Below are 16,049 nucleotides of genomic sequence, written 5' to 3'. Positions count from 1 at the left end.
TACGCCAGAGTAGTCTTGCATAGCTTTCGGATGCGAGAAGACGTACATGTAGCTCTTCGGGTTCGCCCTTGAATGCAAATTGGCAGTCATTATTAGCGGCGCCACGGTGCCGCTATCCGATAACGCCTCCAGCACCATATCCCGATTCTTCGTGGCGTACTCCTTCGTGAATCCGTTGAAAAATTCGCCGTATTGCTCCAGCACTTTCGACAGGATCAGCTCCGGCTCCAGTTCGTGCGTCGCCTGAGGACACAAATTTTTTTATATCACGGTGTAAAGGTTTGGGATTCTGGAAAAGTGAGGATTCAAAGTCTAAGGCAGAAAATTCTATAATTATCTTAACATCTCTTTATAAAATTTCGAACAAAGATTGCAAGGTCTAAAAATCAGCAGCAGAATCTGAGAATAAAAATGGAAATCCGATTAAGAATTTAATGATCTGAAGATTCAAAGATTTTGAGAGGAAACTCTATCACAGATATTAGGTTCCATAAGATACAACGAAGATTAAAAGATCAAGGCTTCCAATAACCATTTCACAATAATTGCTTCATGAAGGTAGGCAAATTGATAAAAAGTAAATTTACCTTGGCATGATCTCGCAGCACCTCATCTCGTTGTCCATCAAGCATGCCGTGCAACAAAGCAACTGGTGGCAGGATGTGAAATTTCTCGGACTCGGTCACGCCGTACAACAAGTCGAAGCTGAAAGCAACATAGGATTCCTTATTAATCCAAATTAATTCGTATTCCCCAGAGGAATCAAATAAGTGTGATTTCTCCTGATTTCACCAGTCAACGTCCAAGAATTTAAACACCTCCTTCCTCTTTTCCCGCATCATCAAACAGGAAAATCCTACCTGCCGAAGAGTTGGACGTTCTCCATTAAATTGACCGGTTTGTCGGGGATGACGGCGCGATCGATCAACGGCGCGTAGGCCGGCACGTATTTCGGTTTGTGAATTTTCACGTGCAGCAGCCTGTCTACGTCCTGGTTACGCAAGCAAATCGCCAGCTCGCTGTCGCTGGTGGTGGGACAGTTGAGAGCGTGCGCCACCTGAAAAACGACCCCCGGCATTGTTCAGCGAGCGAAATGAACTCTGTCCCCTTTCTGGTTTGCTGATGTAACCGATTCCTCGCCGTCACGAGCGACGAATTCGAATCGCGGTGACTGGCGAGAGCGACTGAAACATCGCGCGTCCATTTGCGAAACGTATGTATGTACATCGTTGCGTAAAATCTGCGATAAGCGATTTTTTTTTATCCTGGATTTATCGATCCATTTTCAGCGGTTTGGAATTTGAGAGTCTGAAGAATCGTAGATTTTAAAATGGAATTTTACTTTTAAAATTTCAGGATAAGGGATCGAGAATCCTCTGCAATTTATGTAAATTATCCTACTTAATTTGAAATTTATCTAGGGCTCCGAGGAATTAAGTATATTGAAAACTGCAAAAATCAGCGAATTTTCCGAAAAACATAAAATAAACGGATATTTGAAGAAATTCAGAAAAATGTATGCTTCAGAAATTTCGAGAAATACTCTCTCGCATTTTAATTTCAAATCGTACATATTATTCTTTTGATGAAATATTTAAAATTGCTAAAGGCCTTCTCTCTTTTGCATGTCTGCTCATCCATCTCGTTACGCGTTAAAAACTTTTATGAAATATTTAAAACGTTTGGGAGTGACTCATATATCTAATGACTCGAAGAACCCGAGGGAAGAACCGGGAACGCGAATAGAGATCTTTGAGATTCAGAAATTAAGTCAATCGTAGGATTAATGATAATGGATGCCGCGCGTAACGATTTGTCATTCCGCGAAACTGAAATCCGCGTGCATCAATCCTCATCTTTCGCGTTTTTATTCGCGACTATTATGCAGCTTTCTTTACCTGCTTCGTGATTTGCAGTGGCGCCTTTCCGATGGCGTCCGCGCTCATGGCCGATCCGGACATCAGGATAGCTCGTTTGAACAAACCTGCGCCAACAAAAGGGGGACACAGATTAATAACCCTGCTGATTCAATGCGGCCCAACAATGCTTGAGTTTTTCTTTCGAAAAAGACAAAAGTATACTCGAAATTATCAAAAATTCTTCTTAAATAAACTAATGTCGCTTAAAATTCAAAAGTTTGAAGAAACTAACCAAGAAGAAAAATATTAACGAAAATCTTGAAATAAAATTAAGGTAATAAATGTTAAAATTAAATTAAAATTAAAAGCTAACAGAAAATACTCAAAAAAAATTAAAAATGATAGTACTCGAGATTTTCAAAAATTTTTCTTAAACTAATCTCTCTTAAAATTCGAAAGATTGAAGAATATAAGAAATACATTAAGGAAAATCTTAAAATAAAATTAAAATAATAAATGTTAAAATAAAATTAAAATTAAAAGCTAACAGAAAATACTCAAAAAAAATTAAAAATGATAGTACTCGAGATTTTCAAAAATTTTTCTTAAACTAATTTCTCTTAAAATTCGAAAGATTGAAGAATATAAGAAATACATTAAGGAAAATCTTAAAATAAAATTAAAATAATAAATGTTAAAATAAAATTAAAATTAAAAGCTAAAAGAAAATACTCAAAAAAATTAAAAATGATAGTACTCAAGATTTTCAAAAATTTTTCTTAAACTAATCTCTCTTAAAATTCGAAAGTTTGAAGAATATAAGAGACACATTAAGGAAAATCTTGAAATAAAATTAAGGTAATAAATGTTAAAATTAAATTAAAATTAAAAGCTAAAAGAAAATACTCAAAAAAATTAAAAATGATAGTACTCGAGATTATCAAAAATTCTTCTCAAATAAACTAATCTCTCTTAAAATTCGAAAGTTTAAAGAATCTAAGCAAGAAGAAATACATTAAGAAAAATCTTGAAATAAAATTATAGTAATAAATATTAAAATAAAATTAAAATTAAAAGATAAAAGATAATACTAAAAAAACAATTAAAAATGATAGTACTCGAGATTATCAAAAATTCTTCTTAAATAAACTAATCTCTCTTAAAATTCGAAAGTTTGAAGAGTCTAACAATAAGTAAGAAGAAATACATTAAGGAAAATCTTAATTAAATTTAAGATAATAAATATTTTTTTAAAATAAAAATAAAATTAAAATTAAAAGGCAAAAGAAAATACTCAAAAAAATTTAAAATGATAGTACTCGGGATTACCAAAAATTTTTTTTAAATAAACTAATTTCTTAAAATTCAAAAATTTGAAGAATCTAATCACCAAGAAGAAAGATATTAACGAAAATCTTTAAAATAATATTTATAATTTAATAAAATTAAGGTAATAAATAATAATATAAAGTAATAAATAAATTATAAGATAATAAGTAATATTAAAATAAAATTAAAATTGAAAGATAAAAGAAAATGTTCAAAGAATTTAAAAATGATTACTCTGGAATCTCAAAAATCTAATTTCTCATGGAAAAAGCTGTTTGCTGCTTATTTATCACTCCTCCAAACGTGATCCGACAAATGATTACGGCCATGTTAGATGAGCAAAAGACGCGAAAGAGACGTTGACATAAATATATAAAACGTCACCGATGTTTGAGAACCCTCGCGTGACACCGCCAGGCATTTCTATCCCGACGTGTAAAATATTAAGTCCGGTTATTTTTCATTGCACAATATAATTATCGGCCGGACGCGATGGCATTGTGTGCGCTCGACCGGAAGAGAAAGGTTCCTTCTCCCCGGGTCCGCTATTGCGAGCCGGTCGGGTGAAAAATGGTCGACGTCTTCTTTCTTGCCTCCTCGCTCGTTCTCAGCTGACCCCGAGCACCATCGCCGGGTGCCCGAGAGTGCTTGAAAGTGCTCGCGGTCGATGTGCGCTTCATCCCCGAACACGTGTAGACCAGTGATTCCTAGCCCCTTGTCAAACTCGGAAAGAGGGAAGACTCAAGAAAAGGGTAATCGTCGATATCTGAATATTCAGCGATCCGATAGAGTCGCCCTCCTTCGCGGAGTTACTTACGTTAAATAAGTGCTCGCACTTTTACTTTAATTCGGCGCCAGTTTCCGTGGATTCGTCTGTGATCGACGGACCGATTCGCTTAAACGCACATCGGAACATCGTCTCGATGTGTTGCGTTTAATGCGAACGCACGTATGCCTATCTTTCCCGCTCTGATTCCTCCAATTAATCCCGCGATTATCTCCGGCCGGCTCGGAAATCGCGATCTCTGTACGCGATTACCGTGCGCTCCTATGACTACGGATAATGTTTCCAATTACAGCGAGGGGTGGGATTAGCCCGGATTGCATATCGTTCTTTCGATTCTCGCGAGCGAGTGTACGTCGGGGTTCCTGTTTTTCCCGCAATGATTGGCGGAAATTGGCAAGAGTCGAATAACGATCGCGCAACGAAATGGGAAATGAATCGTAGAGATTGCTTTGAGGAGCGAAGAGAAACCTCAAGAGTTATAGCAAGAGAGAAACGAAGAATTGCAGATGTAGCGTAAAAATTGCCGGCTCTTTCTTTACCTTTCTTGTTGGCAACCGGACTGATTAGAAGTAAGTTAGCAAATATAGCTCCGGTTCCGTGGCCGATCAAGGTGACTCTGTTAAAATCCCCGCCGAACTCCGCGATGTTCTCCCTGAGCCAAAGCAACGCCGCTATTTGATCCAGTAGCCCAAAATTGCTCGCTGTGTCGTCTCTAATTCCAGGTCTCAGGAAACCTACAATAAAAAGTCTCGCAATTATTAATTAAATTAAGGAAAATCTAAAGATGAAATTAAGGTAATAAATATTAAAATAAAATTAGAATTAAAATTTAAAAGAAAATATTTAAAAATAATTACTCTGGCAATTATTAATTAAATTAAGTAAAATCTAAAAATAAAATTTAGATAATAAATATTAAAATAAAATTAGAATTAAAATTTAAAAGAAAATATTTAAAAATAATTACTCTGGCAATTATTAATTAAATTAAGGAAAATTTAAAGATAAAATTAAGATAATAAATATTAAAATAAAATTAGAATTAAAATTTAAAAGAAAATATTTAAAAATAATTACTCTGGTAATTATTAATTAAATTAAGGAAAATCTAAAGATAAAATTAAGATAATAAATATTAAAATAAAATTTAAATTTAAATTTAAAAGAAAATATTTAAAAATAATTACTCTGGAATCTCAAGAATCTAAGATTTCTTCCGGAAATCTCAGAATTTGGAATGTTATATGAAAATCTAGGAAAACAAATCTCGACGAGAAATGGGAAAAATTTTCTCAGATTAACTAAAAAATCTTCAAAAGTAAGGGACGCGATAATCTAAGGAATCATATTCAAATTTCTACGATGCAAGATCTGTTATCTCGGAAATAAGAATCTCTCGTAAGTGTCAGTTATATTCAAGCTGAAGGAGATGCAGCTTCCAAGAAAAAGAGAGAGAGACTTCCTTTCTTATTTTCGTTTCTTATCGGGGACCCCGCGTAACTAGGCGAAGGGGGCATTTTAGATTTCGAGATCCCCGGAGACTCTTTATATATTTAGCGTCCCAATTAATTAAGGGGGGAGAATGTAAAATCCCTCCTCTTAAACATGAAGCACTCTCGCGATCGCCGGGGCTCTTTTTGCCCGAGGGCCGACTTTCGCGCGCCCGGGACCATATTTTTCCCCTGTTTTGCGGACATGGCAGGCGGCGAGGGTTGGCGAGGGGTCGAAGTTATCCGCAGGCTCCTCACGGGGAGCTAACTCCGGGCCGGGCTCTAGTAAGGGGGTCGGGGTTACTAAGCGCTTCCCCAGCACTTTAACCTAATTTATGATTATGGTTTCGCGTCCGCCTCTTTTTTCCTCCCGCGGAAACCACTCCACTTACCGGATGTACCGAATGTATACCCACTACCCTGAGCGCGAGCCACGAGCTCCACCCTCTCACCCCCTTGCCGCCCCCGCCCGACCATTTGCATCGCGCCGTCGCTGTCATCTCGCGAGAAGAGATTGTCCGGGGGAATTTCGCTGTTAACCCCTTCAGAACGAGCATTGTACACGACAATTTCGGATTGCGGGTGCCACGATGAGCCGCGCTTCTGGATGGCAGTTTTTAACGGACTTTCTGAATAATGACGCTTTCGCATGACCGCCGCTCTCGTGCAACGAAATATACGCTGTTAGTCTCCCGGTTACTTTGAACAATGAGGGAGAAGGAGAGAGGGAGAGAAAAGTGCACACCCCGGGACGATGTGGAATAATTTAAAGTTTTCTTTTTTTCATGCTGGAAAAAGCATCGCGTCGCGATCTAACGCGACCTCATTGCCGTTGAATCGTTGCTCGCATGAATATTTTTTCGCGGTCTCTACCCCGAGCGAAATTTCATTTCTCGTCGGACCGATCGTTATCCTCTCCTGTGACTTTACCGATGGTTTATTCGCGATTAAATTGAGACGACGGACGGAGTCGTTTACACTTCCGGCGACGTGATAAGTCGACCGCCTTGTATCGCGCGGTGAACTTTCTTTGAGAGAGGGCGAGGTTCGATATTGAAAAGCTCGGGGCGATAAAAATTTAGATAAGAAGTTTGCGAGGCAGGCGGGCGAGTGAGCAGCCTTGGCAAACGACGAGCCGTAACGAAGTTATTTATACGGAACAGTAAAAGTATATTAGGCGTTAGTATTTTTCCGCATGGCGTGCATCGATCGATAGTCTCCTCCGCTTTGCAGATGCGAGCTTTAAGAGCGATAAGAAGATGCAAACCGAGATCCTCGCGACGAATCTCGATACGTCTCTCTTAAGAATTTTTCCCTCTTCTTTTCAGAGATCCACGCCTCTTACCTAAGATGCCAAGTCGGAAGTTAATTGTAACGAAGACGACGTTGCCGTAAGCTGCCAATATGGTGCCATCGTAAGGGTTGCCGCTATTCCATTCGAAGCTCTCGCCGTGAATGAACACCATGACCGGATATTTCCTCAGATTTCTTTGACCTGAAACAAGAGAGATGAATCAAACGTCTTATGGTTGGCGCATAAAAGTATCAGGAAGCAAACTACTATTATTAACGTTTGTAATTTTCTCTAGCAATAAGTCAATTGTAGTCTTTCCTCCAAGATTCTCTTATGCAGCAATTGGAAAACAGGAGTAAGGATAAAGTTTCCACGGAAACATTATTCTCCGGCTGTCGTCAATATTTCTTACCTTCTTAGCAGACATGCTAATTTTTTAATTGTATTTAAGAAGCTTTCGAGCGCGCGCGCGCCCGCGAGTCCTGGAGGACGCTCCTCGAGGACCTCTGATTTACATCAGACGAAAAATTATCGCCAGAGTTTGTTCGCGAGAATAGAAGAATGGGATTAGTTCCCGAAATTTATATCGTCCCCCTGGCGAACTATTCACACGGTGAGTTTTCGATATTACGGCAACTATAAATTCTTCTCCACCCCATCCCTCGAACGACGTAGTTTCCTTTTAGCGATCCGCAAATTAGACTAGGACGACGGCCTTCTCTGAGAAAGAGAAAGAGAGAGAGAGAGAGAGATACTTATTGGAAAATCCGTCCGCCAAACTTTCTGCTGACACTTGAATATCGAACTTGTCACTGATCGCAAATAAATCATTTCATCGCCGAATGTTGTAATAAAGCATCGATAGCTCAAACACCAAGACCCCATGTAATTAGGAATACGTGTTTATACGAATATTATTAATTTAGTTGTTAAAATTTTATCTATTTATAGAGAAAAATTAATACTTATTTAAAACAAACAAAATTCTTTTAATATTATTCTTAAAATTATTTTCATCCAATAATAATTTTAATATTAATGTAACTTGCTTGCGTATAAAAATTTTAAAATTTTAAATTAACTTTATAATTAATTTTGTATAAATAATTTTAAGATTTTAAATTATTAATTTTATAATTAAATTTTAAATTTTCAGAATCTAACATGCAAGTAAAATATTTCATAAATCTTAAAATTATTATAAATATTTTAATTTTTTAAACATTTTTTTTAAAATTGCAAATTAATATTTTATTTATTTTTAAATTTAATTGCTTTTATCAATTAATTTTAAATTACCATATTAATATTTTGTTATAGTATTAGAATATTACTTTTCATTTATAAATTTACAATTTATACTTTTAATTTCGTAATTAATACTATTCTAAAAGAAAATAAAATTCTCAAGATACTAGATTTATTTTTGCTAAAATTGTTTCCAGCTTTTACAATAAATATATTTTAAAAGCAGAGAGAGGAGACTTTTTTTCGCTTCTGAGTGACATAAAACAATATGAGGAATCAAAGAGAGATACAAATATCGCTTGCAAGCGTTGGTAAGCGACATCGGGAATGAAACGACAGAGATTTCATCCCTTGGCTGCTTCGAGAGGCGGCGATCTAAAAACTCATTTAGCCGCGAAGCTTATCCCCGAGATTTAATTAACGGTTTCAATTATCACAGGCGGCCGTTCGTCGAACTAACGTATCTCCTATTTCCTCCCAAAGAGCCCGATAGGATGGCTGGCGTGCACTCGATACATCCCGATAAATCAAGACACTCGATCGCGACATTCTCTCTACCGAATTTTCTTGCTTCCCTCCTGACGACGACAACCCGGCCCATATTTCTCACCCGACCCAAGTATCGATTCATCGATACACTTAGGAATTTCTCTATAATTTTCTGGAAAATTTTCCAAATTTATGCGTTCGCTTAATTTATTATTTTTAATTTAATATTTTTAATTTGTAATATTTTTAATTTAATTATTTTTCAGGGTATAAAACAAGACGATAAATGGAAGAAGACAAAATCTCTTTAAATTAATAACGAGCTACGTGTTCTTATTAATTTTGATCCATCAAATAATTAAATTTATCCCTGAAAATTGCCACGTGTGTATCTCCAAAGTAAAAGAAAGGAGACATTTTATAAGAAATAATAAAATTAAATATTTTATAGAGCGAAGCGTGTGTTTAATTAAAAGAAATTATAAATTTTACTAGACACATAATTTATTCTTGTCAGGAAATTACCATATTGTCGACATTTCTTTCTGAGATAAATCTGAAAAAGGATGCGCCTTCTTTAACGCAAGAAACTTATATATTGGCGTCCATGATGCTTACATGGAACACAAGCGACGTTGCGATAGAATGCTCCATCTCATTTCTCCTTTACGAGGAGAATTGCGATTGTGGTTGCCGCGCAATCGCGTCCACGCTTGTGTCTGTCCCGTTGGGCTCCATACATCACGGCGATCTCGAGCCGGAACAAGCGTCGGGGAGAACAAGAGAAAGCGACGGGGACACGCGATCGCCGCGAAATTTACATGAAAATTGAAAGGCGGATCGATCGATGCGTTCTGCATAAAATTGATGTATCGCGAATCATGCGAGGAGATATTTTCATCCCGCGTCACGTGAGCGTGCGCCGCCTCCGCCACCGCCTCATAAATCACCTCGCGTGAATCTATGTCCTAATAAAAAAAGAAAAATCATCCCCCCGTCCGAGCGATGGCGTATTTTCGCCGTAGAAAAAGCACGCTCGTAACTCGCTCGAAACGTTTAAGGTCGATACGAAATGCATTCTCGCTCACCCCCGTCTCGCGACTACTTATTAAAGACAGCATGCAAATCAATACACTCGAAAATTTCTCGAAAATATAGAGATTTCCTAAATTTACATGTCTGGTTAATTTAATTATCCCCCAACGTATAGAGCAATTTTAGAAGAATGAAAGAGGATAAAATATTTTTCATTAAATTAATAACAAGCTACAATGAAAAATTATTAACGTGAATATAATATACATTAATAAATAATAAATTAAATATAAATAATAAATAAAATATACAGATTAGATTTTTTTAACAAACATTGTAAATATTATTCGGGATAAATAAAAAATCCAAACTGTTAAAGGATGAAAAGATCAAGTGATAATACGCGATTAAAAGCGATTGCGATAATATGCGTGTCAATGAGCTAATTAAAATCCTTGGCAAGACTTGTGTGACGCGAATGTTATTGAAATCTAGATTAATACCGGGTGGGAGCCCGATCAGCGCGAACAAATCAATTTTCAATGTACGAACGCGTTGTTCTATACATGTATACATGCACCTCGCGTCTGCATAATCAGTTTTATCGACGTGTCGCTTCTGGCCGGGGCTGGAAATAAATATTTACGAGGCGTCGCGGAAACCGTCGGTCTCGTAACTCACGGAGAGCCGACCTTCTTCCAGTCGGTTCTCGCACGCCCGTGTAAATAATGGATTTACAGCCCTTTTACGGCATCTCCATATGCCCGAGGAGAAACCGGTTGACGCGCGAGCGTCGCATCGATAATGGCGCTGTAAATCAACGAAAATCTCCCTAAAGATCGACCGATGGCTTCCTCCCCCTCCGCCCTTCCCCTCTCTTTCCTCCTCGCCCGGTTGCAACATGGAAACAGCTTCTTTCGCGAGCAAAGGGAAACGGGGACAAAGAAAGAGAGAGAGGGGGAGCCAACCTTCCCTGATGCATCGAGGGTGGAAAACACGCCAGCCTTCGCCATCTTGTGAAGCTCACAGGAAACTCACCGACACCATCGCTTGCCACAACCCTGTGCAGATGTCGGCACGAATATTATTTCGCTCGGGGGTGGAAATTGTATACGCGCACCTTAGCCTCGCGAATCAATACGCGCGAGCCCGCGAAAATCCATCGTCCACAAGTATCTTCAGAGTCCAGAATTTATAGCGTCTTATTTATTTTTGTCTCGTGAAAATTCATTTAACATTAATCCTTCTTTTCGAGGAAACTTTAATCGTCATTAAAAGTATCAAGAACATATAACGTCTTATTTATTTTCGTTTCGTCAAACTCTATTTAATATCCTTCATTCCAGCAGGAAACTTGGGTCATTAAAATTGTCGTTTGTAATATCGAGTAAAATATACAGAAAAAAAACAGAAAAGATATGAAAAATATGAAAATACAAAAATAATGAAAAATATGAAAATGTAAAAAATAATGAAAAATATGAAAATGCGAGAAATAATGAAAAATATGAAAATGCCAAAAATAATGAAAGATACGAAGATGCAAGAATAAGGATCTTAATTTTAAAATTGAGTGCCTTTGAAAGAAAGGGCGAAAAGAAACGCGACAAGGCGATAGGGCCAGGAAGCTCCCATTTCGGGGATAAAGCGAGGGAGGTTTCACATTCACGCGGGTTACTTTTCCATCCGGCTTTTCGGCGGGTGCATCGCAGTCATTTTCGGTCAGTGGATCCCCGCGATATACCCAGTCTAGCTCGAGGAAAGTGCGGAGTCGTGTCGGAAGCTTTTTTTGCGAGGCGATCGTTTCGCAAAATCGCGCGAGCTACCGGTTGAACGGCGGAAATTGGAGGAATGACGGAACATGTACCAACCGCGAACATCCTCCCACGCTTTTATCCCCGAGGCAAACCCGAGACGAGAGCTTCCTGGCTATCGCCTTGTTTCGCGCTTGATTTCGATGCGCCTCAATCCGTTGCTCGCGCGATTACGAGTATTGTATTATTTGAAGAGAAAACGGAAAACATTGCAACATGACAGCAATTACCGGAAATATGAATCAACCTACAACGGAATGTTATAAATTTCACGAAAGTTGAAACACCGCAGTTACAATGTATTTGTTAAAGACTTCAATTCGATTATTAAAAATAATTATTAAAATATTAGGAAAACAGTTTAAAAAATTTTAGAAATTGTCTCTATTAAATTTTGACGTTTCTCTTTTGATGTTTTTTTTCTCGTTTTAATTTTTTCTCTCTTTTTCGGTTAAAATATTGTAGTTATACATGTGTGATGTTTTTTTATTTCAATTTGATTATTAAAAATAATTATTAAAATATTCAAATCTTTTGACTTGATTATTAAAAATATTTATTAAAATATTTAAATCTTTCAATTCGATTATTAAAAATAATTATTAAAATATTAAAGACTATTAGAGAGAGAATTAAGAATTTTAGATATTATCCATATTAAGAATTTTGACATATTTTTTTCGAGTCCTCTTTCTCGTTTTCTGTTTTCTCTTTCTTCTTTTTTTCTTTTTCTTAAAATATTGTAGTTACAAAGTACTTTCTGATTTCAACTCGACTATTAAAAATAATTATTGAAATATTCAAATCTTTCAATTTTATTATTAGAGGTAATTATAAAAAATTAAAATATTTAAATTTTTCAATTTGATTATTAAAAAATAATTACTAAAATATTAAAGATTGTTGAGAGAGAATTAAGAATTTTAGAATTTTATCTATATTAAATTACAATTTTGACATTTTTTTCGCGTTCTCTTTTTCTTTTTCTCTTGAAATATTGTACATACAACTTATTTTTAACTTAAATTCGATTATTAAAAATAATTATTAAATAATTATTTACATCTTTCAATTCGAACATTAGAAATTATTATTAAAATATTCGAGACTTTTTTAGAGAGAAAATTATGTAAAGAATTTTAAAAATAATCCATCTATAATTTTGATACAAAATCTCTTTAATGTTCTTTATCTCTCTAAAAAACTATTTAAATCTTTTAATTCGATAAACTATTTATTTATCTTAAGCTATTTATTCATTGTTTCTGTTGTAGCGCTTTATTGGAAATTTTTACAAAATAAATAGACGTTTTTCTTTTTATCACAACATTTGGTACAGATTTATTCGGTGCAATATTGTTTTCTTATTACAAAGCGGGAAGACGGTTATCGACCGTACTTGCTACAAAGAGACTATCATGACTTTTCTTATTTACCACGCTTGGAATTCTCAGATGTTGCTAAAAGTCGGGCTTACACATCCGCCGTATCTAATCTTAAGAGCGATCGAAGTGTTAAATTCTGCAATTAGTGAGATTTCGCGCTTTTTCCGAGTTGTCAGGGAGATCGCGAGGATTTTCAGGGACCGTGAGAGATCCGAGTGTTCGATAGCGATATCGCGATGTTCCAGATACACGGCTTGGCAAAGCCATTATCGTACACGATGTTATTCAATCCGTAGTACACATAGTGTTCCAATGTACGAGCGAGACATCTGGAACAGATGACCCCCCTCGCATGTGCTCCTCTCCCATAAACGCGCGCGTTTATCGATCCTCGTAATGCATTTGACTTGAAAATTTCGGTAGCATCTCGTACATTACATCTCCTGCCTGTAAAAAAAAAATGCTTTCTCTTCGTTCGTCGAAAAGTTGCCACATTTATCCTTCCGAACGTTCCTCGGGTAAAGGAAAATCGAGACGTCAATTTTAATTACGCTGCATTGCAGATAAAAGGACAGATCGATATTACTCACTCGACATCTAAAAATGTTTCTCCATCGTAAATTCCTATTTATCGTATCGGGCATTTATAATTTTACATCAATGTCCTCTCTATTTATTCCGATATACAATTGAGAGACTTCGAGGATCCCTTTACATTAGCTCCCGGCAGCCCGGGGACAACATTTTTCTATCTGCATTCGCGATGTGATACGCGGTATACGGACATATCTCGGCGAATAATATGGAGCTGATGAGAAAATGAGCAGGGGGAATATTCATGCGCGCATCCCCGCGATGTTCAGCACCGAAAAATGCTGGAAGGAGGGAGGAAGAGGGGGAGGATATCGTGATATCAGCGCATCCCTCTCTCGAGTCTCTTTCTCTTTCTCCCCGTTCATCCCAGCCTCGATTCTTTCCATCTCCATTTTATCGCGTTCTGAGATTGCACGGAGAATAATACAACCGTCTATATTTCAACGGCGAATATCCTCCACCCCCCGCCTTTCTGCTCCCGCCAGACGCAATTTCTGATGCCGCATACAAGGAATGAACATCTTGGGGAGCGCTTTTTAGCACGCGTGCAATTATCTCGCGAACTTAGCATTGTGTAATTCCCGAAACGCGCGACAGAGAGACTCCCCTAAGTACATTTTGGGAATAAATTAAACATGTCTGGAATAACTGAATCGTATAAGCTCCGTCTCCAACAGTCTCGATTTAATTCTTGATGCGTAATAAGGCTTTCAAAGAATTTCAGGTAAATGTTTACTTTGAGTTACACAGCATGAATAATTTTTATTTTGAAATATATATATATATAAAGAGTATATTCCTAAGTAATATACGTTTGAATTTTGTGGCACTTTATTTGGATTTCTAAGATATGCGATTTTGAGAAATTTTATACTTATTTTAATTATCATCTTTTCATTACATTTTAATTGTTTCCTTTATTTTTTTTATTTTTTTTATCTACACTTTTTTATTTACACTTTATTTACTCTTCAAATAAGCGTGTAGACGAAGTCCACCGCCCCCTCAAAAAAATTAACCTAACCTAATCTGAGTGTCGAGGCATGGGATACAGCTCGCTTCGCATGGTTCCACATGAGTTTGCAATTTTCTATGCAAAGCGAGGTATATTCCACTTTGGACACGGGTTGGATTAGGTTAATTTTTTTTTGGAGCGCAGGGGGAGAGGCTTCGCTCCACCCCCGCCTAAGCTTTTACGTAAAGAGCAAATATAAACAAAAAATTTAAACACACAAATAGGATAACGAAAGTAAGTATGAAATTTGAAAATTGCACATCTCAGGAAGTAAAACAGAGCGCCGCAAAATTCAATTAGTGTATTACTTAGGAATATACTCTATAAAATAAGAAAATAAAAAAAACAATATGTGTCGAAGTGAAAATTATCTTTGTAACTTAAATTAAAAATTATATTATAAATTAAAAATTTAAATATAAATTTAAAATTATATAATAAATTAAAAATTTAAATATAAATTTAAAATTATATAATAAATTAAAAATTTATCTGTGTAACTTAAATAAATATTTATCGAATTTAGGGAGATTGTAGAGCGAAATTTTCGAGTGTTTTTGAAATTAAAAATTGATAAGGGAGTTAATTAAAATCCGAGTTTAATAAATATGCGTCCAGGCCGGTCCCCGTTAACCGTCGGCTGTCTTCGTTATGAAAAGGATAACGCGAGAGTTGTGTTAGTCGTCCCATCCCGGGCCGATGCGACTGTCCTTTTTATCAATGTCCGAGGAATAATGGCCGGCAGTCGTTTCTCAAGGTGTGGAACATCTTCGGAGCATCCTGTCCCGACGCCATAGTCCGGAGAATTGAAGTAACGAGAGGACATCTATAAAAGTGTCCGCGTCTCCCTTTCCTTCAAGGAAGACGCGGGCAACGACGATTGTATCTCTCGTCGGAGGAGAGATTCATGCTGTTATAATGCGAGATGAAATATACACACATTTCCCCTTCTCACTGTCGCGCGTACAATTTTTTACCCTCAACTGTTGTTACATTCTCGATAAATCCAAGCTTTACGATAAATGGCGTCTGATTTTGCACGTCGTAAACATCTCGCGGAGCAAACAGACGCGAACAAATTGCACAAGCGCGAATTGTGACGAGAGAAAATGGAAGCTGAAGGAGCATATTCCCCCGCTCGCGCGTTGCATTAGTATTCGTTTTAAGTCGCGCGGTCGCAGGATCGCCGCCGACTTTTTCCCCTCTCTCGGACTCCAGAAAGCTTTTAAAGCCTGCTTTAAAAAGGACCGCTGTCCGGTTATCGTGGCGCGCGTAAATATGTCGAGAGCCCACCCACCCACGCGGCCGCTTCCTGCTTTCCGCCTGTCCAGGATAAACCGCGCGACTCCTGGCGGAGTTCCGCGGGGATAAGTCCTACGAGGTCCTACGCCTCATGCATTTAAACGCGTCTCTCTAAAAGCTTTATTGCATTTAATAACGCGCTATCGTGATGACTCCCGCTTCGCTTTTCGCGACCGACCGACCGCCAGGATTAGCTTGATTCTCCCTGTGATCAGCAACAATCTCTTATTATTCGGAAATTTGCATTTCACCCCCTACGTGGGTTATTTTAGCTTCTTATTTTCAATGCTCGCGGATACAACATTTGGCAACGTCGCCTTCGCTTTAAAAGATAATAATAAAAAAGGGAATTTTCTGCCCATAAACACGAGACAATCGTGAATGCATCTACACATTTTTCATTTTAAC

At 37.2% G+C, this 16,049-nt stretch overlaps 1 protein-coding gene across 4 annotated transcripts in view; it reads right to left on the bottom strand.

Moving 5' to 3' along the window:
- The window catches only part of LOC145968085 (uncharacterized), a 59,367-nt gene that overhangs the window by 12,725 nt on the left and 30,593 nt on the right, over positions 1 to 16,049 (bottom strand). For all 4 annotated transcript variants that reach the window (XM_083093325.1, XM_083093326.1, XM_083093327.1 and 1 more), the window contains exons 4-9: positions 6,811 to 6,960; positions 4,515 to 4,709; positions 1,899 to 1,984; positions 861 to 1,057; positions 588 to 705; positions 4 to 243 (exon numbers count right to left, since the gene is read on the bottom strand). In XM_083093325.1, the coding sequence (XP_082949451.1) occupies positions 4 to 243; positions 588 to 705; positions 861 to 1,057; positions 1,899 to 1,984; positions 4,515 to 4,709; positions 6,811 to 6,960 (986 nt within the window). The remainder of the gene's footprint in view (positions 1 to 3; positions 244 to 587; positions 706 to 860; positions 1,058 to 1,898; positions 1,985 to 4,514; positions 4,710 to 6,810; positions 6,961 to 16,049) is intronic.

The sequence above is a fragment of the Camponotus vicinus genome, unplaced genomic scaffold (genome assembly GCF_025532165.1).
Source record: "Camponotus vicinus isolate PSW18456_S1 unplaced genomic scaffold, iyCamVici1.0 SCAF_3, whole genome shotgun sequence".
Lineage (NCBI taxonomy): Eukaryota > Metazoa > Arthropoda > Insecta > Hymenoptera > Formicidae > Camponotus > Camponotus vicinus.
Note: the sequence above shows the minus strand (reverse complement) of the source record. Positions and strands in the feature narration are given on the sequence as shown.